Here is a 22210-nt window from a genome sequence, read left to right as displayed (position 1 = left end):
ACTCGTAGGGTTCAGCCTGCGTTTGCACTGTATGTGGAAAAAATGTAATTATTTACGACATCACATTAGAAACCTCAAAAATAACAGTACTTTTCCACTATTTAATGGGTGTTAATTATACATATAAACCTTCCTCTTGAATCACTCTATCTATTAAAAAAACCGCATCAAAATCCGTTGCGTAGTTTCAAAGATTTAAAGGGACATAGGGACAGAGAAAGCGACTTTGTTTTATACCATGTAGTGATGAGGATAACAATATTAATTCATTAATCTTAATATATATACATAAATCTCGTGTCATAATGTTTGTCCTCAATGGACTCCTAAATTAACCGATTATAATAAAATTCGCACACCATGTGCAGTTCGATCCAACTTGAGAGATAGGATAGTTTAAACATGTAGGTACCACGGGCGAAGCCGGGGCGGACCGCTAGTATACTAGCTATATAAATTCATGCTAACTACTTTAGTTAAATTCAATACAAACTTAAACATGCGAGTGTATGTGTGTTCACGTGTGTGTGTCGTGTGTGGTGTGGTGTGTGATGATGATGATGATTATGAAGATGGCTTTTTAAGTTTAACAATGTAATTGTTTAACCTTCATTGATATAGATTTTATTCTATTTTCAATGTATGGTAACTTTAATATTTTATTTTTCACTTTTATGGTTTTTTTTTTCATTTTAGCTTTTATTTATAAGAACAAGTGTAAATAATATTGTATTCTTGCAATTATTTCCTGTCGCATAATTAAAATACACTAGCTGATGAGCTGCATGCTTCATTACTTTTTTTTATTTATACACATTATTTAATACTTAACAATCGAATTAGCGTCTGGCTAATTAATTTTAGATTCTATTATGTTTGAAGAACATAATATGAAATTTACAGACATTCTAAAATAATTTAAATTTTTTATAAAAACGAAATAAAAAATTGCGTCTGGCACCTATTTAACAACGAAAAAAACGTCTTGCAATAAAAAAACTATGTCTGATGGATCTATCTAAAGGCAAAATATTAAAAATTACGCGTTAAAAAATGACTTAAAATTAAGGAAATTATCCTGTACAGATAAGATGCGCACTACCTACTAAACGCAACCACTGCGACCAGCCAGACAGCCCGGACTCTAACCAAAATAGCAAGAGGAACAGCATATCAAAGAACCAACTATACTAAAATTCTCACTTGTCAACGTCGGTAGCTCCTATACGATATGACGTCGTTGGAAATCACAGTTGGAAACAGTATATGAAGTTTTTTTTACAATAAAGGTATTATTCATAATCACATCGATTAGGTACTATATGTATCACAGATATGTATGTAATTTTTAGAATAGGTACCAACAATCGAAAATACTTCTTTTAAATTTATTTACTAGGAAACTGTTTATTTATAGAATCGAATAGTTGAGTAGGGCATTATCAATACAGACCGGCCATTATTAATAGTGCCCGGACCGGCTCGGCCGGACGGCGACGGCTATTTTTGTGTAGTTAAAAAAAACACGAACCTAACCTAACCCATAGGTAACCCTTATATCTGTTACCTATTTATTTTTCTAAGCTCACCTAATAATATTTTTATTCCATATTTTACTGAATCAATCAAGAAGAATAAAAGTAGATAGATATAGCTTTACAAGTCTTTGATTGCCTACGCCTATTTATTATTTCGCTCAAGCGTAAGTGGTGTAGTAGGTATATTAATTAGTTATATTTTGCGTACTGATCGTGTATAGTTTGGAACGAAGAAGCAAGCATCCGCGTTACAAAGTATACACGGATCAGTACGCAAACTTCGTGTATATTTTGTAATAACAAACTTAAAAACAGCATTACAAAGTATACACGAGCAGTTTCCTATGGTTGCGTTCTGGCTATGTATAGTTTGTAAATACGCCGCATGCGTACTGGCGCTGTATGTTTTGGAGCGCTATTCTTACTTACTTCACTACAAAGTATACGCGAGTATTTGCGTACTGCTGTTGTATAGATTGGAAGAACTTTGTAAAAAAGTTATTTCCAAACTATACGTGATTAGTTACACACCGTTGCGTACTGGCCCTATATAGTTTGGAAAGACGCGTCGTGGCCTTATCGTAGATTTGCTCATTTCATGATATGATCGATCATTTCACGAAATGGTCGCATTTCATGAAATGGCCAACATAGTTTGATCAGATCGTTAAATCGTCAACGTTTCACGATTTGGCCATCCACATTTGGCCAGATCGTATATAAAATATAAAGAGTCCATAAAATATTTAAAAAAATGCAGAATATTCTAGTGCCGCGGCAGCGGCCGGCGAATGCTAGAAGCGAATCGTTTTTGCAATAAAAAATAGTTAGGTTAGGTTAGACTTTGATAAACAACGCACGAGCCGAGCGAGTAAAGCGAGCGTGCCGCGGCAGCGGCCGGGGAGCGCCAGAAGCGGATCGCTTTTTAAAAAACAAACAATTATAATATTACTATAGTAGGATAGGTATATAAATATATATCCTAAAAGAAAAAATGCGTCTTAAATTATTTTATTTAAGACGCATTTTTTCTTCAATACATATAAGATATCCACATTTTACATAGTACTCGAACCGTCGTAAATTCTTTGCTATGACTTTCTTCATATTATTATTAAACGAATTATGAAGTTTTTAACTGCGAATACTTAATTAAATTTTCGCCAGCGGCCGCCATCTTATCACATAAACACAGAGCTTGCAGCGCCTCTACCAATGATTAATGTAACTATTTTACGATATGATCAAATACTTTTGATTATTTCATGAAAAAACCGCGCGTTTAGTTGGCCATATCGTGAAACAATTTCTTATAATTGATCTGCTCAAGCCACATCATGATGTGGCAAAACTAAATTGGCCATTTCACGAAATGCGACCAATCATATCATGAAATGAGCAAATTTACGATATGGCCACGACATATACATCTGCCCCCCTAGACAAGTGGCTTTCTATTAGCGTAAAGTTCAATAGAATAGATTATGAATGTATGAGATTGACGTAATCAATCGTCGTCGTCGTCGTAATCAAACGTCAATCTCATACATTCATAATCTATTCTATTGAAAGGGGGGCTGCCCCCCTAGACAAGTGGCTTTCTATTAGCGTAAAGTATATTTTCAAGTTTAGAAGAGGCTGATGAAGTTAAGAGGCTGATTTAAGAATGTTCTGCCATATTTTTCATTCTGTCAAACACAACGACAGTGCAGAGATAATTATTCTAAGCCCTGACACCGATATTTTTGTATTAGGCCTTTATTTCTTGAAAATATACTCGCCATCTTTGAATGCTCCCCCCACTCCCCCATGCAACTATTTCACTGTACGAACTATTGAATCGTAAACAATGGACTATTGTTAATTATTTAAAATAATAATTTAAAAAATATATTCATGAGTTTTCAATCTATAGTGGTTTAAAGTATATATCAGAAGTCAGATTTAGGTCCGCTATTTTTGCAAACGAAACTCCTCGCCCGCGTTTTCAAAGGAAAACCCGCATAGTTCCCGTTCCCGTGAGATTTCCGGGATAAAACCTATCCTATGTGTTAATCCAAGTTACCCTCTATATGTGTGCTAAATTTCATTGTAATCGGTTCAGTAGTTTTTACGTGAAAGAGTAACAAACATCCATACAAACTTTCGCCTTTATAATGGCTGGCGTCCACTAGGTGGATCGGGCCGGGCCGCATCGCAACGCAAAAATACGCCGGCCTATGTTTTGTATGAAACATCGTCCATTAGCGACGGATCGGGCCGGGGCGGGCCGCAACGCATTGGCGGATATCGCTTCGCAGGCGGATTTCTGCCGGCGGTGCGCTGCGGCCCGGCCCGCCCCGACCCGTCTAGTGGACGCAGGCAGGCGGATGTGAGCGGCAAGCGTCTGTTAGATAAAATCCGCCTAGGCAGTCCGCCGCGCCCCGTACAGGTGGACGCAGGAGCAAACAGCGCGTCCATTAGAGACGGCCCGTTGCGATGCGGCCCGGCCCGATCCGCCTCTAATGGACGCCTAGCATAACAATGCTTTATAATAGTATTATGATGATTAAGATGTAGCTGTGATATTTTCACACCAACGGCGAACGCCCAAAACGCCCGACTTACCACAGTTTCATCCAACGACCAAATAATAATTATTATATCCCCGAAATAGTGTTACTATTTTTTTTAATTTAGTTAGGTTTATGTTGGTATAATGCTTTATGGGTTTATCAAGAAGCTTATATCTAATACACTGAAGATTTCAGTAAGTATGAACATTTTCTTGTTACAAGTTAATGTTCATACTGAAAATTCCAGTATATAAATAATCTTCTTGGGGTTTATACAAGAAGGGTTTATAGCTACGCAGCTACGGTTTAGTGTCAATATGTCAAATAAATAATGTTTATGTTTATTCTGTCTATAATCTCTAATTCTCTATTTCTCTACTAGTTTTAATCTGTCAAAGTTCAAACTCACAGGTCAAATATACATAGTAGTCTTTGGGTCAAATTCTTTATTTATATCGAACGATCGTCGATATTACAATTTACATCAAATCCGAATCTAAGCAGACACCTAGCGCAGTTCAAACTTCGGCGCATACAATGTTTTTATAGATAGGTACCTATCTAATTCGAAATTATTGATGTGGTTTTGAACCCTGTAGTGCAATCGCGTTTATGCGCAGTAACGATTCGAGATGTTGTCTAATCGCTTCAGACATGGTGTATATAAATATAGTGCATATAAATACTTGGGTATAGCACGACGATCGTTATCTAGCATTGATGCATTGGATCAGACAGAAAATCTGAACAATTGCTTAACAACTTTGCCTACCAAAGCCAAGGTAGTAATATGTGGCGGAGGCGTTATGGGAGCCGCTGTGGCTTATCATTTATCAAAACGGGGATGGGGTGGAGAAACCATCGTCATAGAAAAAGAAAGGTAAGAAAATTTAACGCTTCTATTGATTTTCATGTCTTGCTCTAATAAATGCAATTAATACTGACTAAATTTAGAAATAAAACAGTTGTATAAAGTATATCTGCGAGTCACAAAATGTTCTAGTTACATGATCCTTTGTTATGTTAATGACATTTCATATTTTAATTTATAGCATACATGCTCAATAAATCAAGCACTACAAACTATCAACTAAAATCATATACATTTCTTTAAAGATGAATACTTACTATAATTTGTAGTCATTAGGGATTAGGTAAGTATTGATTTTTCATTCCTACCTATTTACTTGCTTGGGTAAGCTTCAAAACATAGAAGTTGATAATTGTTGATGTTGAAATCTTATATTTTACATTTTTATTATTTCAAACACCTAATGATATGTATTCAATATTATCCAAAGTTTAAATATGTAATTACTTTTAATGAATTTTATTAATTGTTCATTTATACTGGTATATTGGGTTATATCACTGAGAATCCTATATAAATAAATAGGTAGGAATATGGTTTATATCGAATTCTACTTCTTCAAGAATCAAGGGCTATTTCAGTTTTCATATAATGCATTTGACGATTATTAATCTATATCCATACTTAACATTATAAATGCGAAAGTAACTCTGTCTGTCTGTCTGTTACTCAATCACGCCTAAACTACTGAACCAATTTGCATGAAATTTGGTATGGATACCCGAGAAAGGACATAGGCTACCTTTTATTGCAAAATATGTACCACGGGCGAAGCCGGGGCAGACCTCTAGTACTATATATAGTGCAAATGTGATCCATCTGGTATGATGCAAGTCTTTACAATCTATACAGATAAAAAAACCAGTAACAATATCTCTTAGGATTGGAGCAGGGAGTCGGTGGCATTCATCAGGTCTAGTTGGTGCTTTTAAGCCATCCTTAGCCCAAGTACGAATTGCTCAGTCTTCCATACAACTTCTTAAAGATCTTGAATCGCGTGGGAGAGAAACTGGCTGGAAGCAGTGTGGATCTCTTCTGTTGGCAAGAACTAGGGACAGAATGACTGTCTATAGGCGAATGAAAAGTCAGTCAGTGTATGTAACAATTTTATTTTTAACCTACCTTCAATGTTCCCAGATGCATATTCCCTTATTGTGTGAGTTCCTTTTCTATCCCTATGTCACTTTATACTTTCATTAGCACATTCCTTTTTTTTCTTTACATAAAGTAGTTTACTAACAAATAACATTCGGTTATGCGGTTCGATTCCACATTCTTCATCCGAACCGCGAGGGACTGGAACGCGCTTCCTCAATCTGTGTTCCCCGACGAGTACAATATGGGGGTCTTCAAGCGAAGACCCCCATATTGTACTCCTAGGGAACCGGTACCTACTAGGGAAGCGCGTACCATCTTAGACCGCATCTTAGCTTTCCATCAGGCGAGATTGCGGTCAAGCGCTTCCCTATCTAGAGTAAAAAAAAAAAAAAAACATCCAAATGATAAAATTCAAGCCTATAGGGATAAACAACTAAATTTTAAGCAGTTCAGTTGTTATATTATTATCGTTCATTTATTTTTATTACCATTCACAGTCGCGGCATTTGATTCCCAAAAACATTGGTATTTTTGTTTTTAACCTACCTAACCTTATTAAAGTTAACACTTAGGATAGATTTTTTATATTTTTTTTCTGAATTATTTTAACCATAAGTTATTTTCATTATATATGTTTCATTATACACCCTGTATTCACATAAGTTAGTAAATGACGTGCAGTTAAATAAAAGGGTTTTGTGTTCCTAATAATACAAACGATGCAATACAAAAAATGTACAGATTATTTCGGTATGAATAGGGTGAATAATAATTTAAAACATAATGTAAACATGTATGCACCTATGATGGCATATTAGAAGATGGTTACAATGATAAACACAACCATCACCTTGTAGATGAATACAGTTTTGTGTATCTATTGAACTATCTGTTCTTTATGTGCATTACTTTAAATGTAATCTTGTACCATCTTCACTATTTAATGGGCCTGCTTCCACCATAATAGCATTATAGTCTAGTTAGGCGCGATGGATACATACATTGAATGGTTATTACTTGTTGATTTTTATTGGTTTCATAGTTTTTAACAGTATTGTAAGTGTTTATATCCTTTCCATTTATTTCAATCTAAGTTATAATACCAGATTAGACAATTTGTATATTTGCCTCAGATAGGTCCTGGGGCATCCCATGTGAGCTTGTTAGTCCAAAACGCTGTCAAGAAATTTGGCCATTGCTTAATGTTGAGGACGTCCTTGGTGGACTTTGGATACCAGGCGATGGTGTTGGCGATCCATACCTTTTTTGCATGTCACTCATGAGGGAAGCTACTGACAATGGTGACTAGCAATTATGCACTTAATTGTTAAATAAAAATATATTACATAGATTTAAGCTTCTAATTTTATAGATTCTTGCATTGCTTTTTGAACTTCATGCACCAGCCCATGTTAAACCTTAATGATTAATTGGGATTTGAAGTTGTGAAATTTTGCAGGTGTAGGAATAATGGAAGAATGTTCCGTAACTGCAGTTCATTCTAAGAACGGTCGGGTTTCCGGAGTCGACACCACCCAAGGGTCCATCGAATGTCAATATTTTGTTAACTGTGCTGGATTTTGGGCAAGGCAGGTAAGTGAATCATTATTTTTATATTCCAAACGTATTGTACTCAAAATGGAAATTTAATCAAGTATATTTTTCAAGGTTGGACAACTCGCCAAACCACAAGTTAAAGTACCATTACTGCCATGTGAACATTATTATTTGCACACTAAACGTATTGAAAATCTGGATCCAATGACACCAGGTATCAATATCCAATGTTTTTATATTTATCAATTGTTAAAGAACTTAAGAAGATATGATAACATACCTAATGTTATCAAAATTGAAAACTATTAAAAACACAATGATTTCTATTTGTTACAGTTGTGCGCGATCCAGATGGCTATATATATTTACGTGAAAGGGATGGGTGTATCCTAGCTGGAGGATTTGAGCCGATAGCCAAACCTGTTTATGAAGAAGAGAGTAAGTTTTATTTTATATTAATTAAAAATTGTAGCTAAGAAATGCATTTTTTTAGGTATATAAAAGGAAACAATACTTTCATAAAATATATTATTCTATTAATTTTATTTTGTGCTTATGCTATTGTTATGAACATTGCGAATATACTTCTAATGGCACAGGCTAGCGATCTGTTATATCTCAAGACTGTATGCACTAATGCATACAGGCACAGCCATCCCTAAACTATCCTGTCAGCACATTCCTTTCCCGCCATGATTCCTATGCGTCCCTCATCCAGTATCCTACATCCGTCCTACATCCAACATCCTCAGAGTACGGTTGCCGGCAAATTCATATAAGTCTTGTGTATTAATTCTCTAAATTTAATTATTGTGTTAAAATCAAGTTAAATAATAAAATCATTTTTTTTTTAAAAGAGGTTTCATTCACCTCGCGTAACATTTTGGTGGCAGCGGTGGGATACGGATATTCCAGTGCCAGGAAACCCTAGACTCACTCCGTTTTCCGCGTTTTCGTTTTCTACAGTCCGAAAACTGTAAAGTGCGTCAATCCAAAGGGTAAAAATCCAAGGTGCATAAAGTGCTAAACCGGAAGGTTTCTAGTGTCCCATAAAGCGCAAATCTACAAATATTTGGTGAAAGATCCAATTATCGAAAGAATATATTATATTGAATATCCATCGACATGATTTCTTCCTGCGTCGGAGTGCTACAGGCACTCATCATCCCTGCGCGTGTCCTGAAATTGGACACCTGCCTGTTCCTGTCCGTGGAGTAGCGTCGTGTCCCGAGAAAGTTCCCGAAAACCGAAGTTCAAAACATAGGTATTCTAAGAAACATTGATAATGTACCGGATGTTTGTCACCGCATCGCTTATCGTCGCCGTTTATACATTGTAAGTCGTTTATTATTGTTTAACTGTATTATCAACATAGCGAGAGAGCCCGTATATAATTATTTGTGTTTTTTCTATGTGTCGTTATTTTATACAAATCCATTTAAATTTAATTTGTTTCGTCTCATTTTTAAATATAAAATATTAAACCTAAAATATTATGTCTAAATCGCGTGTCGACGATAGCAAATTGTTTATTCCCGTTCCGGAAGAAATTCCTAGTGATAGTGAATCTGTTAAATCTCCCGTGGGCTCACCACGAATTACCAGACAAGCCGCAGCCGCATTAGCCATGGCTGAATTAGATATTAATATTATTTTTAAATTCGTTAAGCCCTATGAAGTATGATGGGAATAGAGAAACTTTAAATTCATTTATCGTCAATTGTAATAACGCATACGAATATGCATCAGATAAACAAAAGCCCATATTATTCAAATATATTTTAAGTCAATTAAGCGGTAGAGCGGAAGTAGCTTGTTCCATTAAAGAATTCGGGACATGGGAACAATTAAAAGAATTCTTAAAAACGCAGTTCAGTCAACGCAAACATTATTCTCATCTTTTAACTGAACTGCAAGAAAGTTCAGTTACAGTTCAACTCCAGATCGGTATCAACAAGAATTTATTCATCCAATCACCCGTAGTGCAGGACTCTATTTTGATCCAATTGGAGAATTAAAGATCAACACCGGTTATCTAGACGTTGTAACTCCATTTGATATTTCTCACTGTCAGCACATTCCTTTCCCGCCATGATTCCTATGCGTCCCTCATCCAGTCAGTCTACATCCAACATCCTCAGAGTACGGTTGCCGGCAAATTCATATAGTAAGTCTGTGTATTAATTCTCTAAATTTAATTATTGTGTTAAAATCAAGTTTAAATAATAAAATCATTTTTTTTAAAAGAGGTTTCATTCACCTCGCGTAACAGATCGCATGGCTATCATATTATAAATTTTAGCAATTTTCATTATGTACCTGGTTATATTAAATAACTTCGTTAGTATAATAGACTTACAAAAAAAAAATAAATAAAAAAAAACTATGTTTTTTTCCCCTTTCTTTAGGTTATTTTTAACGTTTCATGCAACTTATTATTACTAGGAAATAAGTTTCGCTATGCGCACCAGCAACCTATAATTTAATAAAATCTAAAGTGAAATAAAAATATACATAATATTATAATGAATAATCAATCTTTATCCCCTACAGCTACAGCACGACGCGACGATGCGAGTCAACTTACAAAAATTGTTGTTTTTGGAAATTTATATGCGTTAGTTTTTTTTTTTCCTTTTATAAACAACCGTGTACTGTTTTCGCAAGACGATATTTGTGCAAATAAGCGATTTTTTTTACTTGCAAAGTTTTTTTAATCGTACATTATTGAACGGTAAATGTATATAAACAGTTGAGAACTCAGCCCAACGGTGTCTCCCAGAGGACTGGGACCACTTCCACGTGCTCCTCCAAGAATTGCTGAAGCGCGTACCCAGTTTGAACCAAGCCGTCTTGCACAAACTTTGCAATGGTCTGGAAGCATTTTCACCGGATTGCAAGTGGATTGTCGGGGAAGCACCTGAGGTAGTTATTTACATTATCCCCCTTAATTTTGTACCTTGTAGCTAATTGATACTATTTTCTCATGATTATACTGCATACAATAAATATTAGTGGTAAAATTGGCTGTCTACAAATTGTACAAAGTGTTAGTAAGAATCGCAATATCTCAATAATTATTTACCTAATAATTATTGAGATATTGCAAATTTAAAGATGTACAAGTTTGGATGGAGGTTTTTTCTCTTATGGAAGCGTATTTTTTTTTCAAGTTTATTTTTGACTATATTTAGTTATATTATAAAAATGCGTAGCAATGTTTATTCTGTATTCATATTTAGACTGCTGTAAGAAAGATTTATTAAAAAAGAAGTAAGTATATTTTAAAAATTAAAAAGAAAAAATGGCAAGTACTGACACTAGCAGTAAATGGAAATGTTATGATCTACATTGTACAGGGCGGTATGCAGGGTGTCCTGACAATGGTGGATAATCTAAATCGTGCGTGTACGGGAGATGTGAAGAGAGGGGTTAGCACCACCCGCTGACAAAATTGTGTCTCAAACGGCTCGCGGTATACGCCATTTTTTTGGAAATTTTGAAATATTCGACGTTTTCTGGAATTTGTGGACACCACGTCCGCAGTTACGTCCCGAACTACAGACGTGATGTCCACAAATTGGAGAAATATTAGGAATTTTCTAAATTTTACAAAAATTGAGTAACCCGCAAGTTGTTTGGATAGAAATTTTCAACGGGTGGTGTTGACACCGCTCTTCCCTCCCTCCCGCACACGCACGAACTAGACTATCCACCATTATTGAGACACCCTGCATAAAGTTCATGATAATTGCAACGGTGGAAGGAAGTACAAAAGAAGCGCCGACTATGCAGAAAACTGTGTTTTTTCGAATCGTTGAATATCATGAATGAAGCTGTTATGAGGCAGCTAAATTCGTGTTATTCAACGTTTTGCGAAGACATTATCATCTATTTAGTCTACAACGAAGATGGATTTGGTAAGTCTTTAAATATTTGTTTAGCGTCTCATCTATAAGTAATTTAACCAAAAGTATATAATTTACACGTTTTGAAGCAAGCAATGAATACAAGGATTTGCAGTTTAAAAGTCATAAATTTACATTTAGATCAAGAGACAATGGTAAATAAAGAACTGTCATCATTTTCTCATAAATAAGGATTAACTTCAGTTATTCTTCAATCTAGGAAGTAATCTTAAAAGATAAAATAGAAGTTAGATGAAGTACAGTCACACAGTCATATCATCTGTTAAATTATATAGATACTAGCTTTCCGCCCGCGGCTTCGCCCGCGTTTTACAAAGAAAAACCCGCATTGTTCACGTTCCCGTGGGATTTCCGGGATAAAACCTATGTGTTAATCCAAGTTACCCTCTATATGTGTGCTAAATTTCATTGTAATCGGTTCAGTAGTATTTGCGTGAAAGAGTAACAAACACACACACATTCTCACAAACTTTCGCATTTATAATATTACTACTAGTCCACTCGATTCCAACGTAATTCCACTTGAATATTCGTGTACTAAGGAATTGAATTTTGATCAGATGTTCAATTACCACGTAGCGGCTGGTATGAAGACGGTTGGCATATCGGCCGCCGGGGGGGTGGCTGAGGCGACTGTGGACGAAATAGTCGAAGGATACACAAAATACGACATGTACGAGCTAGACATCAGCCGCTTCCTCGGATTGCATAATAATAAACGATTCCTGAGGGATCGGGTTAAAGAAGCCCCAGGTAACGAAATTGGACTGTGTGCAGTTATCAGAAATAAAAAAAGGTCTATTTGTTTTTTTTTTAATGTCAGGGCAATACATTCTTCCTTTCTTTAATTTCATGTTACAAAATGTCTGTCTACAAACATAATAACTAATATTATGTATTTGATAAATAAAGGTTATTAAGCTTTTAATATTGCCTTTGCAAAACTGTCTTTATTTCTTAGAATAGTCTGTCTGACCTTACAAAACATGAAATTTAATGTATTCAATAAAATATTTGTACGGAGATTGTGAAAAGGTATATTTTAGGTGTTCACTATGGTCTATCTTATCCCTTCCACGAGTTTGAGACGGGCCGTAATCTTCGCCTGTCTCCGATCTACCCGACGCTTAGGGACAAGGGCGCTGTATTCGGACAGGTGATGGGCTACGAGCGGCCCACTTGGTTCGAACCTGTTGGTAAGATTACATGTATTATACTACTAATAATTGTAAATGCGAAATTTTGTATGTTTGTTTGTTTATTACACCTTCACACTTCACAAATACTATCCTTCTAAATCATAAGTGCCAAAGTTTTATGTGGATGAATAATATAATAGATTTCTTTGTTATTATTAAAAAAAAAAAACTCAAAAAAACGCCGCAAAATAACACATGAGCTACAAAAATACTTGATTTTGTCCGCGCCCCGCGGGTTCGTCCGCTAGTGAAACCGCGCGGCACAGCTAGTAATAATATAAAAACAGATTTGAAATTGAAAAATTTATGGACAGTATTCATATTAAAATACTGTCCATAAATTTTCCAACATATTTATAGATAAAGACGCAGACAAACCCAGGCCGTTCAAGACAGCCTATACGAAAACCTTCGGCAAGCCGCACTGGTTCGAAACAGTGCAAAGGGAATATTGGGCTTGTAGAGAAGCTATCGGTCTAGCCGACTATTCGTCGTTTACCAAAATTGATTTACAGGTACATATCTTAAATAATATTTAAAATACAATATCTAATTACACTTACATTGTTTTCAAATGGCAAATGATTCACATGCATTCTGGGATCACTTTAATTTGTCAAATAATTATGTGTAAATAAAAAAAAAGTTAAAAATAGCCATGAGCATGTTTTGACAGGCAAGAGCATGTTTTGACAGGCAATTGATCATAGGCATATTTATTTATAAATGATATTTCATAAAAAAATACGTCTCATCTGGTTATCAGATCGGTGAAGGTCGATCTGCCACGGTCTCCTCTACTATTAAATTTTTCGTACTACATACATACTAATATTTGCACGGCCTGAGTTACAATTGTATTTCCGATTTCATATTATAGTCTCAGGGCAACGAAGTAGTGGAACTGCTACAGTACTTGTGTTCGAACGACGTGGATGTGCCGATCGGAAGTATTATACACACGGGGATGCAGAACGAACGCGGCGGATATGAGAACGATTGCAGCTTGGCGCGTATCTCGGAGAATCAGTGAGTATTAGCATAGAATTAAAGACCGATTCTCAGGCCTACCGGCCTACCTACCGAATTAAAATTTAAAATCGGTGAAATAATTAAAATCGGTCAAGCTGCTTTGAGGAGGATTTATGCTATACCGTGCTGCGACCAGGTCGTGCCCCGTCCGCGGCTAGATACTTTTTGTGTTAACAGTTAAGTGATTCCTGCCTGACCGTGATTCGGTCTTGCACAGACGGGGAACGACGTTGAAATGTCGATGGATATTGTTTCATTTGATTCCAGGCTGCGACATGGCGTCACGGATGAATTCTAGCAATACCCGTGGCCCTTTCGTTGATGCGGCTTGACGGAACACAGTGGGGTTTTGGTCGGTAGGAATCGGATGTCTATGCAAGATTTCCCGACTAAAAAAAAAAAAAGGCTCCGACACGGCCCGTCCGCGGCACGGTGTAGCGTGAATCATGCTTTGAAGGAGCATCTGTACAAAAAGACTCTCCAAAGGACGTGTCGAAAAAATGTTTTTGAAGTTTGAACGACTTTATAGATAACGAGCATTATTTCAGTTACATGATGATCGCGCCAACGATCCAACAGACGCGCTGCAAGGTGTGGATCAGACGTCACCTGCCGCCCAACGGCTCGGTGACTCTCTCCGACGTGACGTCACTGTACACGGCCATCTGCATACTAGGCCCGTTCACCAGGAGCCTGCTGTCTGAACTCACGGACACGGACCTGTCTCCGTCCAACTTTCCCTTCTTCACATTTAAGGAGCTAGACGTGGGTCTCGCTAACGGTGTTCGCGCTATGAATCTCACGCACACGGGTGAACTCGGTTACGTGCTCTATATACCTAATGAGGTAATTTCAGTGTAGAAGAAATAAATTTATTGTCATCGACACGATATTAAATCAGGGGTATTTTAAGTGTTTTTTGTTTGTATCAAATAGAGAACTATTTATGTAGTTATGTGAAATTATGTAGTTATGTATAAAAGTAAAAACTACATTGATATCTTTCGCTTGAAGGATACTGGAGATAATTATAACATGTAGTCTGTAGAACTCATTGTTAACTTCCATATCCAGTGGTTTAAGAATTTTTGAATCCATCCCAAAAATAGTACCCGAGATTAGTGCGTTCAAACAAACGGTTAATTGGAAATTCTTAATAAGTAAAAAAGTCAATCAAGAACAGCCGAACTGATTTGGTTGAAAATAGCTAAACATAGGATACTTTTTATACTATTTTTTTTTATTACTTTTTATCCTAAGTTTTCACTTCAAAAAGGAATAATTTGTCACCAGTTCGCGCTGCACGTATACAACCGGCTCACAACAGAGGGTGAGAAGTACGGCATCACACACGTGGGCTACTACGCGGCGCGGTCGCTGCGCGTGGAGAAATTCTTCGCGTTCTGGGGACAAGACCTGGACACTATGACCACGCCGCTAGAGTGCGGGCGCACGTGGCGGGTTAAGTTCGACGTGAGTATCGCTCCAAGAAGTAAAAATTCATTTTATGTGGCTAACGATGTATATGATAACGCTGAAAGGTAAGTTTTCACAATTTTAACAGTTATATTCCTTAACCAGGCGAAGATAAATAAATCCATCCATACTAATATTATAAATGAGAAAGTAACTCTGTCTGTCTGTCTGTTACTCAATCACGCCTATACTACTGAACCAATTTGCATGAAATTTGGTATGGAGATATTTTGATACCCGAGAATGGACATAGGCTACCTTTTATTGCGAAATATGTACCACGGGCGAAGCCGGGGCGGACCACTAGTATATATTATAAATCGTATTCACAATTTTTTTTTGTAACAGAAACACATACCGTTCATCGGGCGGGACGCTTTATTACAACAGCGTAAGGAGGGCGTGCACAGGCAATACGTGCAGCTGCTGTTAACGGACCACGACCACGAACTGGACCTGTGGTCGTGGGGCGGAGAGCCTATATACAGGGACGGCAATTACTGCGGACAAACCACCACCACGAGCTATGGGTTTACGTTCAAGAAACAGGTACTTTTTCTCTTGTATTATCTGTTGTTGAAGAGCAGTACGTGCAGCTGCTGACGGACCACGACCACGAGCTGGACCTGTGGTCGTGGGGCGGAGAGCCTATATACAGGGACGGCAATAACTGCGGACAAACCACCACCACGAGCTATGGGTTAACGTTCAAGAAACAGGTACTTTTTGCTTTTGTATAATCTGTTCCACGACATGTGACATCTGCCAACCTGCACTGGACCAGTGTGGTAGATTATGATGATGATTATCTGATGTAAATGCGTTGCCATTTACAATTCGGTTGTTTTTGGTTGATTTATTATTATGACGAAATAACCTTAATAATTATTTTATTCAGGTCTGCCTTGGGTTTGTTCAAAATCTGGATAAGAATGGCATCCCGCAAAAGGTTACGAACGAATACATCTTGAGTGGTCATTACGAAATTGATATTGCTGGAATAAGGTAAACAATTTAATAAATTCACAGTTTAAAATATAATAATAATAATAATAAGGGCGTAGGGATGTGACGACCCCATCGCCCACGGTTGGAATATCTATTGTTTACTTGACAATAGATATTCCACCCGTGCAATCAGTCAACCCGCAGGACACCTTGTGGCGGGGTGTCGGGGAGTAGCGACCCCGCGGGAACCGAGCGCTCCCGGGGGAGGCCCCTGTCTTCATCTCCGGCTCGCCTTCACCGGCCGGTCGGAGTGAAGCCTGACGAGGACAGGACCCCCACCTCTGGCTTGCCTTAACCGGCCGGCCAGAGTGGAGTCGCGAGAGCTTTCAGCTCGAAGGGTGGATGCGAAGCGTAAGTGGCGAGTGGGCACGTGATGCTGGACCCTCAGGGAGCGCGTGATCGTAGTTTAAAGTCCAGGGACGCCTCTCCACCCTTAGCTGCTCACAATATGTTGCCCCCTTGTCGCACTATAGCAGCGACTTATTTCGGGGGCCCATACAGTGAGAGGGCGAGTCACCACCTGCCAACAATTTTTTGCTATATCTTAGTAGAAAGGCAGGTGCCATAGTCTTCCATAGTCCTTAATTCCGGTCCATTAACATCCCATTCCATAGCCCAGTTTATTTTATTTCCTTATCTTGCAATAGTCCTACATCGGCCGCGAACTGCCCAGGGCTGTATCTCTATAGTGCAGTCATGGGCAGGCTGCGGCTGGTGTCCCACAACACATTAAAATTCTCGAAAGGGCCTCTGCGTGTTGGATCCGTGTCCCCACGTAAGCCTTCCAAAGATCCGGGTACTGTCCTTCTGGTGGTACCCGAGTATTATGGAACAGAGAAACATAATAATAAATACACTTTATTCAGCACCATGTAAATACACGTAAAAAAAGAAACAGACAATATGATTATAAAGCTAAAAAGGCGGCCTTATCGCTACTAAGCGATTTCTACCAGGCAACCTATGGGTAGGATTTTTAATTATAAGAAAGAGGTGAAAACAATAGGTGGTGCAGCAATGAAAATGAATTACAGTATATTTAAACCATACAACTACTTATATTATAAATACATAATAATATGTAATAAATATAATTTAAGAATACCTACTTATACATTATATACATATTAATATATACGTACACATAATATACAATACATACAATACATAATATATATACCTATACAATACAATTATTAAATAAAATATAAGGATACTAACAATTTATTTGGGAGAAGAAATGGTTGAAAACTAAATTTTTAAATATGTTCAGCGATTTCGCACGTCTGATTTCAATTGGCAGAGCGTTCCAAAGAAGTATCGACTGTATATGGAAGGATTTGTGGTAAAATTTTGATTTATGGGGAGGAATTTTCAATAGCAAATTGCCAGTGCAGCGCAGATTTAAATCAACATTCGAACGAAATTCAAATTTTTCTTTAAGGTAGACAGGGGCTTGAGGATAGAAAAGGATTTTGTACAAAGATGTAAGTATATGCATGTTGCGACGTAGACGTATGGGTAACCATTTGAGCCTCATACGGTATTCTGTGACGTGATCATACTTGCGGAGGCCAAATACGAATCTTATACAAACATTTTGCAGCCGTTCAAGTTTGTCCAATTGCAATTCAGTAAGGTCAGTATAGCAAATGTCGGAATAATCGAGGATGGGAAGGAGGAGGGACTGTGCAAGAGAAATTTTTGTTGGAATGGGTAAGAAATTCCGAATACGTCTTAACGAATGTGATGCAGCAAATACCTTCTTACTCAGTTCGTTAATTTGTTTGTGCCAAGATAAAGTGCGATCAAACATAACACCAAGATTTTTAACCGAATCACTTACCGGTATAATTGTGTTATCTACAGTAATAGGAGGAAGAATTGACCAGTCAATCCTCGAAATGAAACTGGGACTCCCGATGATAATAGATTGAGTCTTTGATGGATTGACTCCCAAACCGTATGATCTACTCCAAGCTACTATCGAGGCAAGATCCTTATTCATCAATCGAATAGCAGATGGTAAATCTTCGAGAGTTGAACGAGTATAGATTTGGAGATCATCTGCATACATATGTGAGAGCGAAGTAAGGGAAACAGTGATATTATTAATAAATATGGAAAAGAGGAGAGGAGAAAGGACGCCACCTTGTGGAACGCCAGCAGTGATGCTTGACCAAGTTGAGAAAGTACTATCAACTTTGATTCGTTGCTGACGCCCCAGCAAGTAACTTTGAAACCACGCAATCACCGTTGGAGATATGTTAATGGAGCGAAGCAAGCTCACTAGGATATCAAAGTCTACAGTGTTGAACGCGTTACTGAAATCCAGTAAGGTAAGAATAGTGAGCTGCTTGTCATCGATTCCCGCTCGAATATCGTCAGTGATCTTAGTGAGTGCAGTAGCCGTACTATGCCCAGGACGGAAGCCAGATTGACAAGGATTTAAGATGGAGTTTTTGTTGAGGAAACGGGTTAACTGTTCGTGGACTAAACGTTCCAGTGCTTTGGATAAGAAAGGGAGGATGGAGATTGGACGATAATCGGAAAAGGATGCAGGATGGATTTTTTTAGGTAAGGGTAGAACGTCTGCATTTTTCCAGGCATCCGGAAATATGCCAGAGGAGATGGAAGAGTTAAATATGAAAGTTATTACAGGTGTAAGGATATCAATAATAGGAAGGATCATACTGCGGCTAATACAATCACCACCAACGGCTTTAGAAGAAATCGATGAAATGCTCTTCTTAACATCACAATCGGAGAATTGCCTGAAATGGAACGGTTGATAATTAGGAGTTTGATAAGAAGAAAGATTATTTAAAGTTTGTGATTTATGATTTGAATCGAAGTTAACAAGATTTTTTGTGAAATGTTGGTTCATCTGATCGATATTGATGTTATTTGGAAGAGAAGGCTGCTGTTGTTTACCAACTCCTAAGGATTTTAGAAATTTCCAAACCTTGGCCGTGTCGCCGTCCTCGACTGAATTATAGATATGGCGCCGCTGAGCATCTCTACATAGTGTATTGCAGTGATTCCTAATCTTATTGTATTAAATATACGAAAATTCATTCATTCCCTTTTTTAATCTGTATTTTTTGGTACTAAGGGAATACAGATTATTATCAGCATTGCATTATTAGTTTATATTATTAAAGTGTGTGTTTTTAGTGTTTCTTTTTAACTGTATTATTTATATTTTATAGATACGCAGCAAAAGTAAATCTGCACTCTCCGAACTTGCCGACAAAGTATCCCGACAAGGAACGTGATGTTTACCAAGCCACAAGGAAGTTACACGAATCGCAACACTTGGGAAGACATTACCAGCCTTAGATAATAAGTATAAGTATTCAGCAAGTTCGCGAAAGTGTCAATAAAACATGTATACTTCATATATCATTACTGTGATTGGTAATTCTTGCTGTGTTTAAAATGACTAGTTTATCGAAAACCTTGCCTTAATAGTAATATTTTTAATTTATTGAAGCGCATATAAGGGCAACACTTACAATAAACATTGATAATAATAGCAAGTAGATAGATTTGAGTAGATCAAGGTTATACAATTTTGTAATAATTAAATTTTCTACAAAATCAACTACTATATTACTCTACTTACCTTTGTCTTATATATTATATAAAAATGAAACCCGCTTTCTTTGGTCACGGCATCGCGCGTGAACGGGTGGACCGATTTCGGTAATTCTGTTTTTATTATATTCATTGAATTACGAGGATGGTTCTTATGTAGAGAAAACGTAAATATATACCACGGGCGAAGCCGGGGCAGACCGCTAGTATAACATATAAAGCTCTTTCTTGCAACCCTTAAAACCTATAGGCCTAAGGGCGTATTCAGAAAGAAAGCTTGAAACTTATAAGCGCTTATCGGCGCTTGCTGGTTTGTTCTACACAAAGGAAGCAGATAAGCGCTTATAAGTTTCAAGCTTTCTTTCTGAATACGCCCTTAGTAAATGTTTGCATTAACTTAAGTATTCAAAGTGGAATGGAAGTATTTTATTAGTATTAGAAATATATTATATGTTATTAAATCATACTTACCATAAAATTATAAACGCGCAAGTTTGTAAGTAAAGATTTATGGATGGAATTGATGCATGTTTGGTACTCTTTCACATAAAAACTACTGGACGGAATTGGATGAAACTTTACAGGAATATTAGTTATATATATGTTTATATATTATACATCAGAATAAAATGTGAACTATAGTAATACTTAAGTTTGCACACGGGTTCGTCCGTAGGCCAAACCGCACGGGTCACTGGACAGCTAGTATTTTGTAAAGTTTAGAACAGTAAATTGGAAATCAATAACAAAATTTTTCAAAAATTTGTACTTAGATTTTTTTATAAAATGAATACATTGTTTTAATATAATCAATATAACAGCAATAAATGTATATTTATGTAACTTGTTTTTATTATTTTCTTAAGAATCTTACTTAAATATGAAGAAATAAAATTATTCTCTATTCAATAATGTCTTTTATTTCGTCAATTACATTTGAACTACATTTTGCATGATGAAATTCCAACAAGTGTATTCTTACTTCAAGTTATAAGAGGAATAATACAATCATTACAATTCAATATTATAATTACAACTCTTATTACTTAATTTAAAAAGGATCAAAAGGTATTCTATGGTATCCTATTTTTATTCCTTGAAATAAAATTATGTAGTTGTTCTTCATTTTTATACAAGTGTATATTGTATACATTAGTGTATTTCAAGATGTATTTTTCTATTACAATCATTTTTAAGTATTTGTGCAAATATGTGTTAACTTAAACTTAATAATTAATATTCTTAGGAATAATAGATATAAATAAATGATAACTTGTATCTACACCTACACCTTAACTTAGCTTATAATTTACAAACCACATACAAATAAAAGTTTTTTAAATCTATTGCTCTATATTTACAGTATAGGTACATGACATTGTAGGCTTCCTTAATTTTTCTCGGAATGCATCACAAGGTGAAGGAGTCGAAAAATCAAAAGGTTTAATGTTATTTTCAACCTTCTTATGTATATATGGAGCAGCCACAGGTCTCAATCTTGATGATAGGACTTTACCAAATGTTGATGATTTTCCTTTACGGACCTTTACATCTAACATATGTGACATATCTGTTGTACATGGTAATAGTGGTTCAGGGGTCTTTAATGTGCACGGATCCTCATCTGTAAATTTAGGTCCAAACAGCGATTCAAATGAACTGCTACTACTAAGCACCTCTTCTTTAACTCGCAATTCAGGTTTATATGGTGTTTGTAATGCCTTCATCAAATCTATGACATAATCATCTTTTTCATCATTAAGTTTTAATTTTTTCATCTCTTCCTCCACTCTCCTTTTTTCTTCATCTTCTTGTTGTTTTTTTTCTTTTGCTTTCAGCATATTAGCAACTTGCTCAGCTAAAATATTTGTGATTGGACTTGGAGTATCACTCAAAGTTAATGATGGAATAGGTAGCCTTGGACACATAGGTAAAAATATCCGACTTTCTGAAGATCTAACATCCGGTCCATCTCGCAAAGAAGGGATTTGGAACGGACTTCTGGAAACTCCATCTGAATTGCTCTCCTTTACAGTAGTCTTGGATAAGTGACTGTCCACTAGCGCGAATAATGAAGAAAAACCAGCTGAATCCGACATATTCCTGAATTTTGAACACTTAATGCAGTTTAAAACCTTTTTTTCTCGGAATTCTAAATGTTACGACTTAGGTAACGATTTTGTAAAATAGTTTTCCAATTTCTTTGTTGATTATTTTGGATCAATAGAGACAAAGACAACTGAGATTGTGTCATAGAGTTGCTAGCTCTAGCACTACTGTCTATTGAATAATGTCAAAAAGTTTAGTATTATATTTATAATGATCTAAGATATTTTAACACGATATT

General features: G+C 36.6%; 2 protein-coding genes across 3 annotated transcripts; one reads left to right on the top strand and one right to left on the bottom strand.

The window, feature by feature from the left end:
- The first annotated feature begins 4534 nt into the window (after positions 1 to 4534).
- On the top strand, positions 4535 to 20614 carry LOC149491244 (pyruvate dehydrogenase phosphatase regulatory subunit, mitochondrial). 2 transcript variants are annotated; one of them, XM_089714601.1, is made up of 16 exons: positions 4535 to 4973; positions 5846 to 6058; positions 7200 to 7363; positions 7522 to 7655; positions 7731 to 7833; positions 7956 to 8057; positions 10372 to 10544; positions 12109 to 12301; positions 12595 to 12744; positions 13108 to 13262; positions 13628 to 13776; positions 14328 to 14625; positions 15073 to 15252; positions 15604 to 15804; positions 16154 to 16260; positions 19476 to 20614. In XM_089714601.1, the coding sequence occupies exons 1-16, from the start codon at positions 4726 to 4728 to the stop codon at positions 19603 to 19605; spliced, it is 2700 nt and encodes an 899-aa protein (XP_089570727.1). In that variant the 5' UTR covers positions 4535 to 4725; the 3' UTR covers positions 19606 to 20614. The 2 variants fall into 2 exon arrangements, with proteins under 2 accessions (XP_089570727.1, XP_089570735.1); XM_089714609.1 differs by lacking the exon at positions 4535 to 4973 and adding an exon at positions 5101 to 5247.
- Positions 20615 to 20792: 178 nt separating this feature from the next.
- LOC149491243 (uncharacterized) lies at positions 20793 to 22122 on the bottom strand. Its single transcript, XM_089714617.1, has one exon. It carries the CDS (start codon positions 21960 to 21962, stop codon positions 21207 to 21209), a length of 756 nt encoding a protein of 251 aa, XP_089570743.1. The 5' UTR covers positions 21963 to 22122; the 3' UTR covers positions 20793 to 21206.
- Between the last annotated feature and the right edge of the window lie 88 nt (positions 22123 to 22210).

Source organism: Colias philodice, chromosome 1 (genome assembly GCF_061535455.1).
Source record: "Colias philodice isolate Cphi_HAF_F1 chromosome 1, ilColPhil1 Martin Lab GWU primary, whole genome shotgun sequence".
Lineage (NCBI taxonomy): Eukaryota > Metazoa > Arthropoda > Insecta > Lepidoptera > Pieridae > Colias > Colias philodice.
Note: the sequence above shows the minus strand (reverse complement) of the source record. Positions and strands in the feature narration are given on the sequence as shown.

What these genes read in the sequence shown, in the direction of transcription:
- LOC149491244 (XM_089714601.1), top strand. Translation starts at nt 4,726, where the DNA reads ATGTTGTCTAATCGCTTCAGACATGGTGTATATAAATATAGTGCATAT. An exon ending in CTGGATTTTGGGCAAGGCAG is followed by an intron (nt 7,656 to 7,730) that starts GTAAGTGAATCA and finishes ATATTTTTCAAG; the next exon opens with GTTGGACAACTCGCCAAACC. An exon ending in GCGCGTATCTCGGAGAATCA is followed by an intron (nt 13,777 to 14,327) that starts GTGAGTATTAGC and finishes GCATTATTTCAG; the next exon opens with TTACATGATGATCGCGCCAA.
- LOC149491243 (XM_089714617.1), bottom strand. Translation starts at nt 21,962, where the DNA reads ATGTCGGATTCAGCTGGTTTTTCTTCATTATTCGCGCTAGTGGACAGT.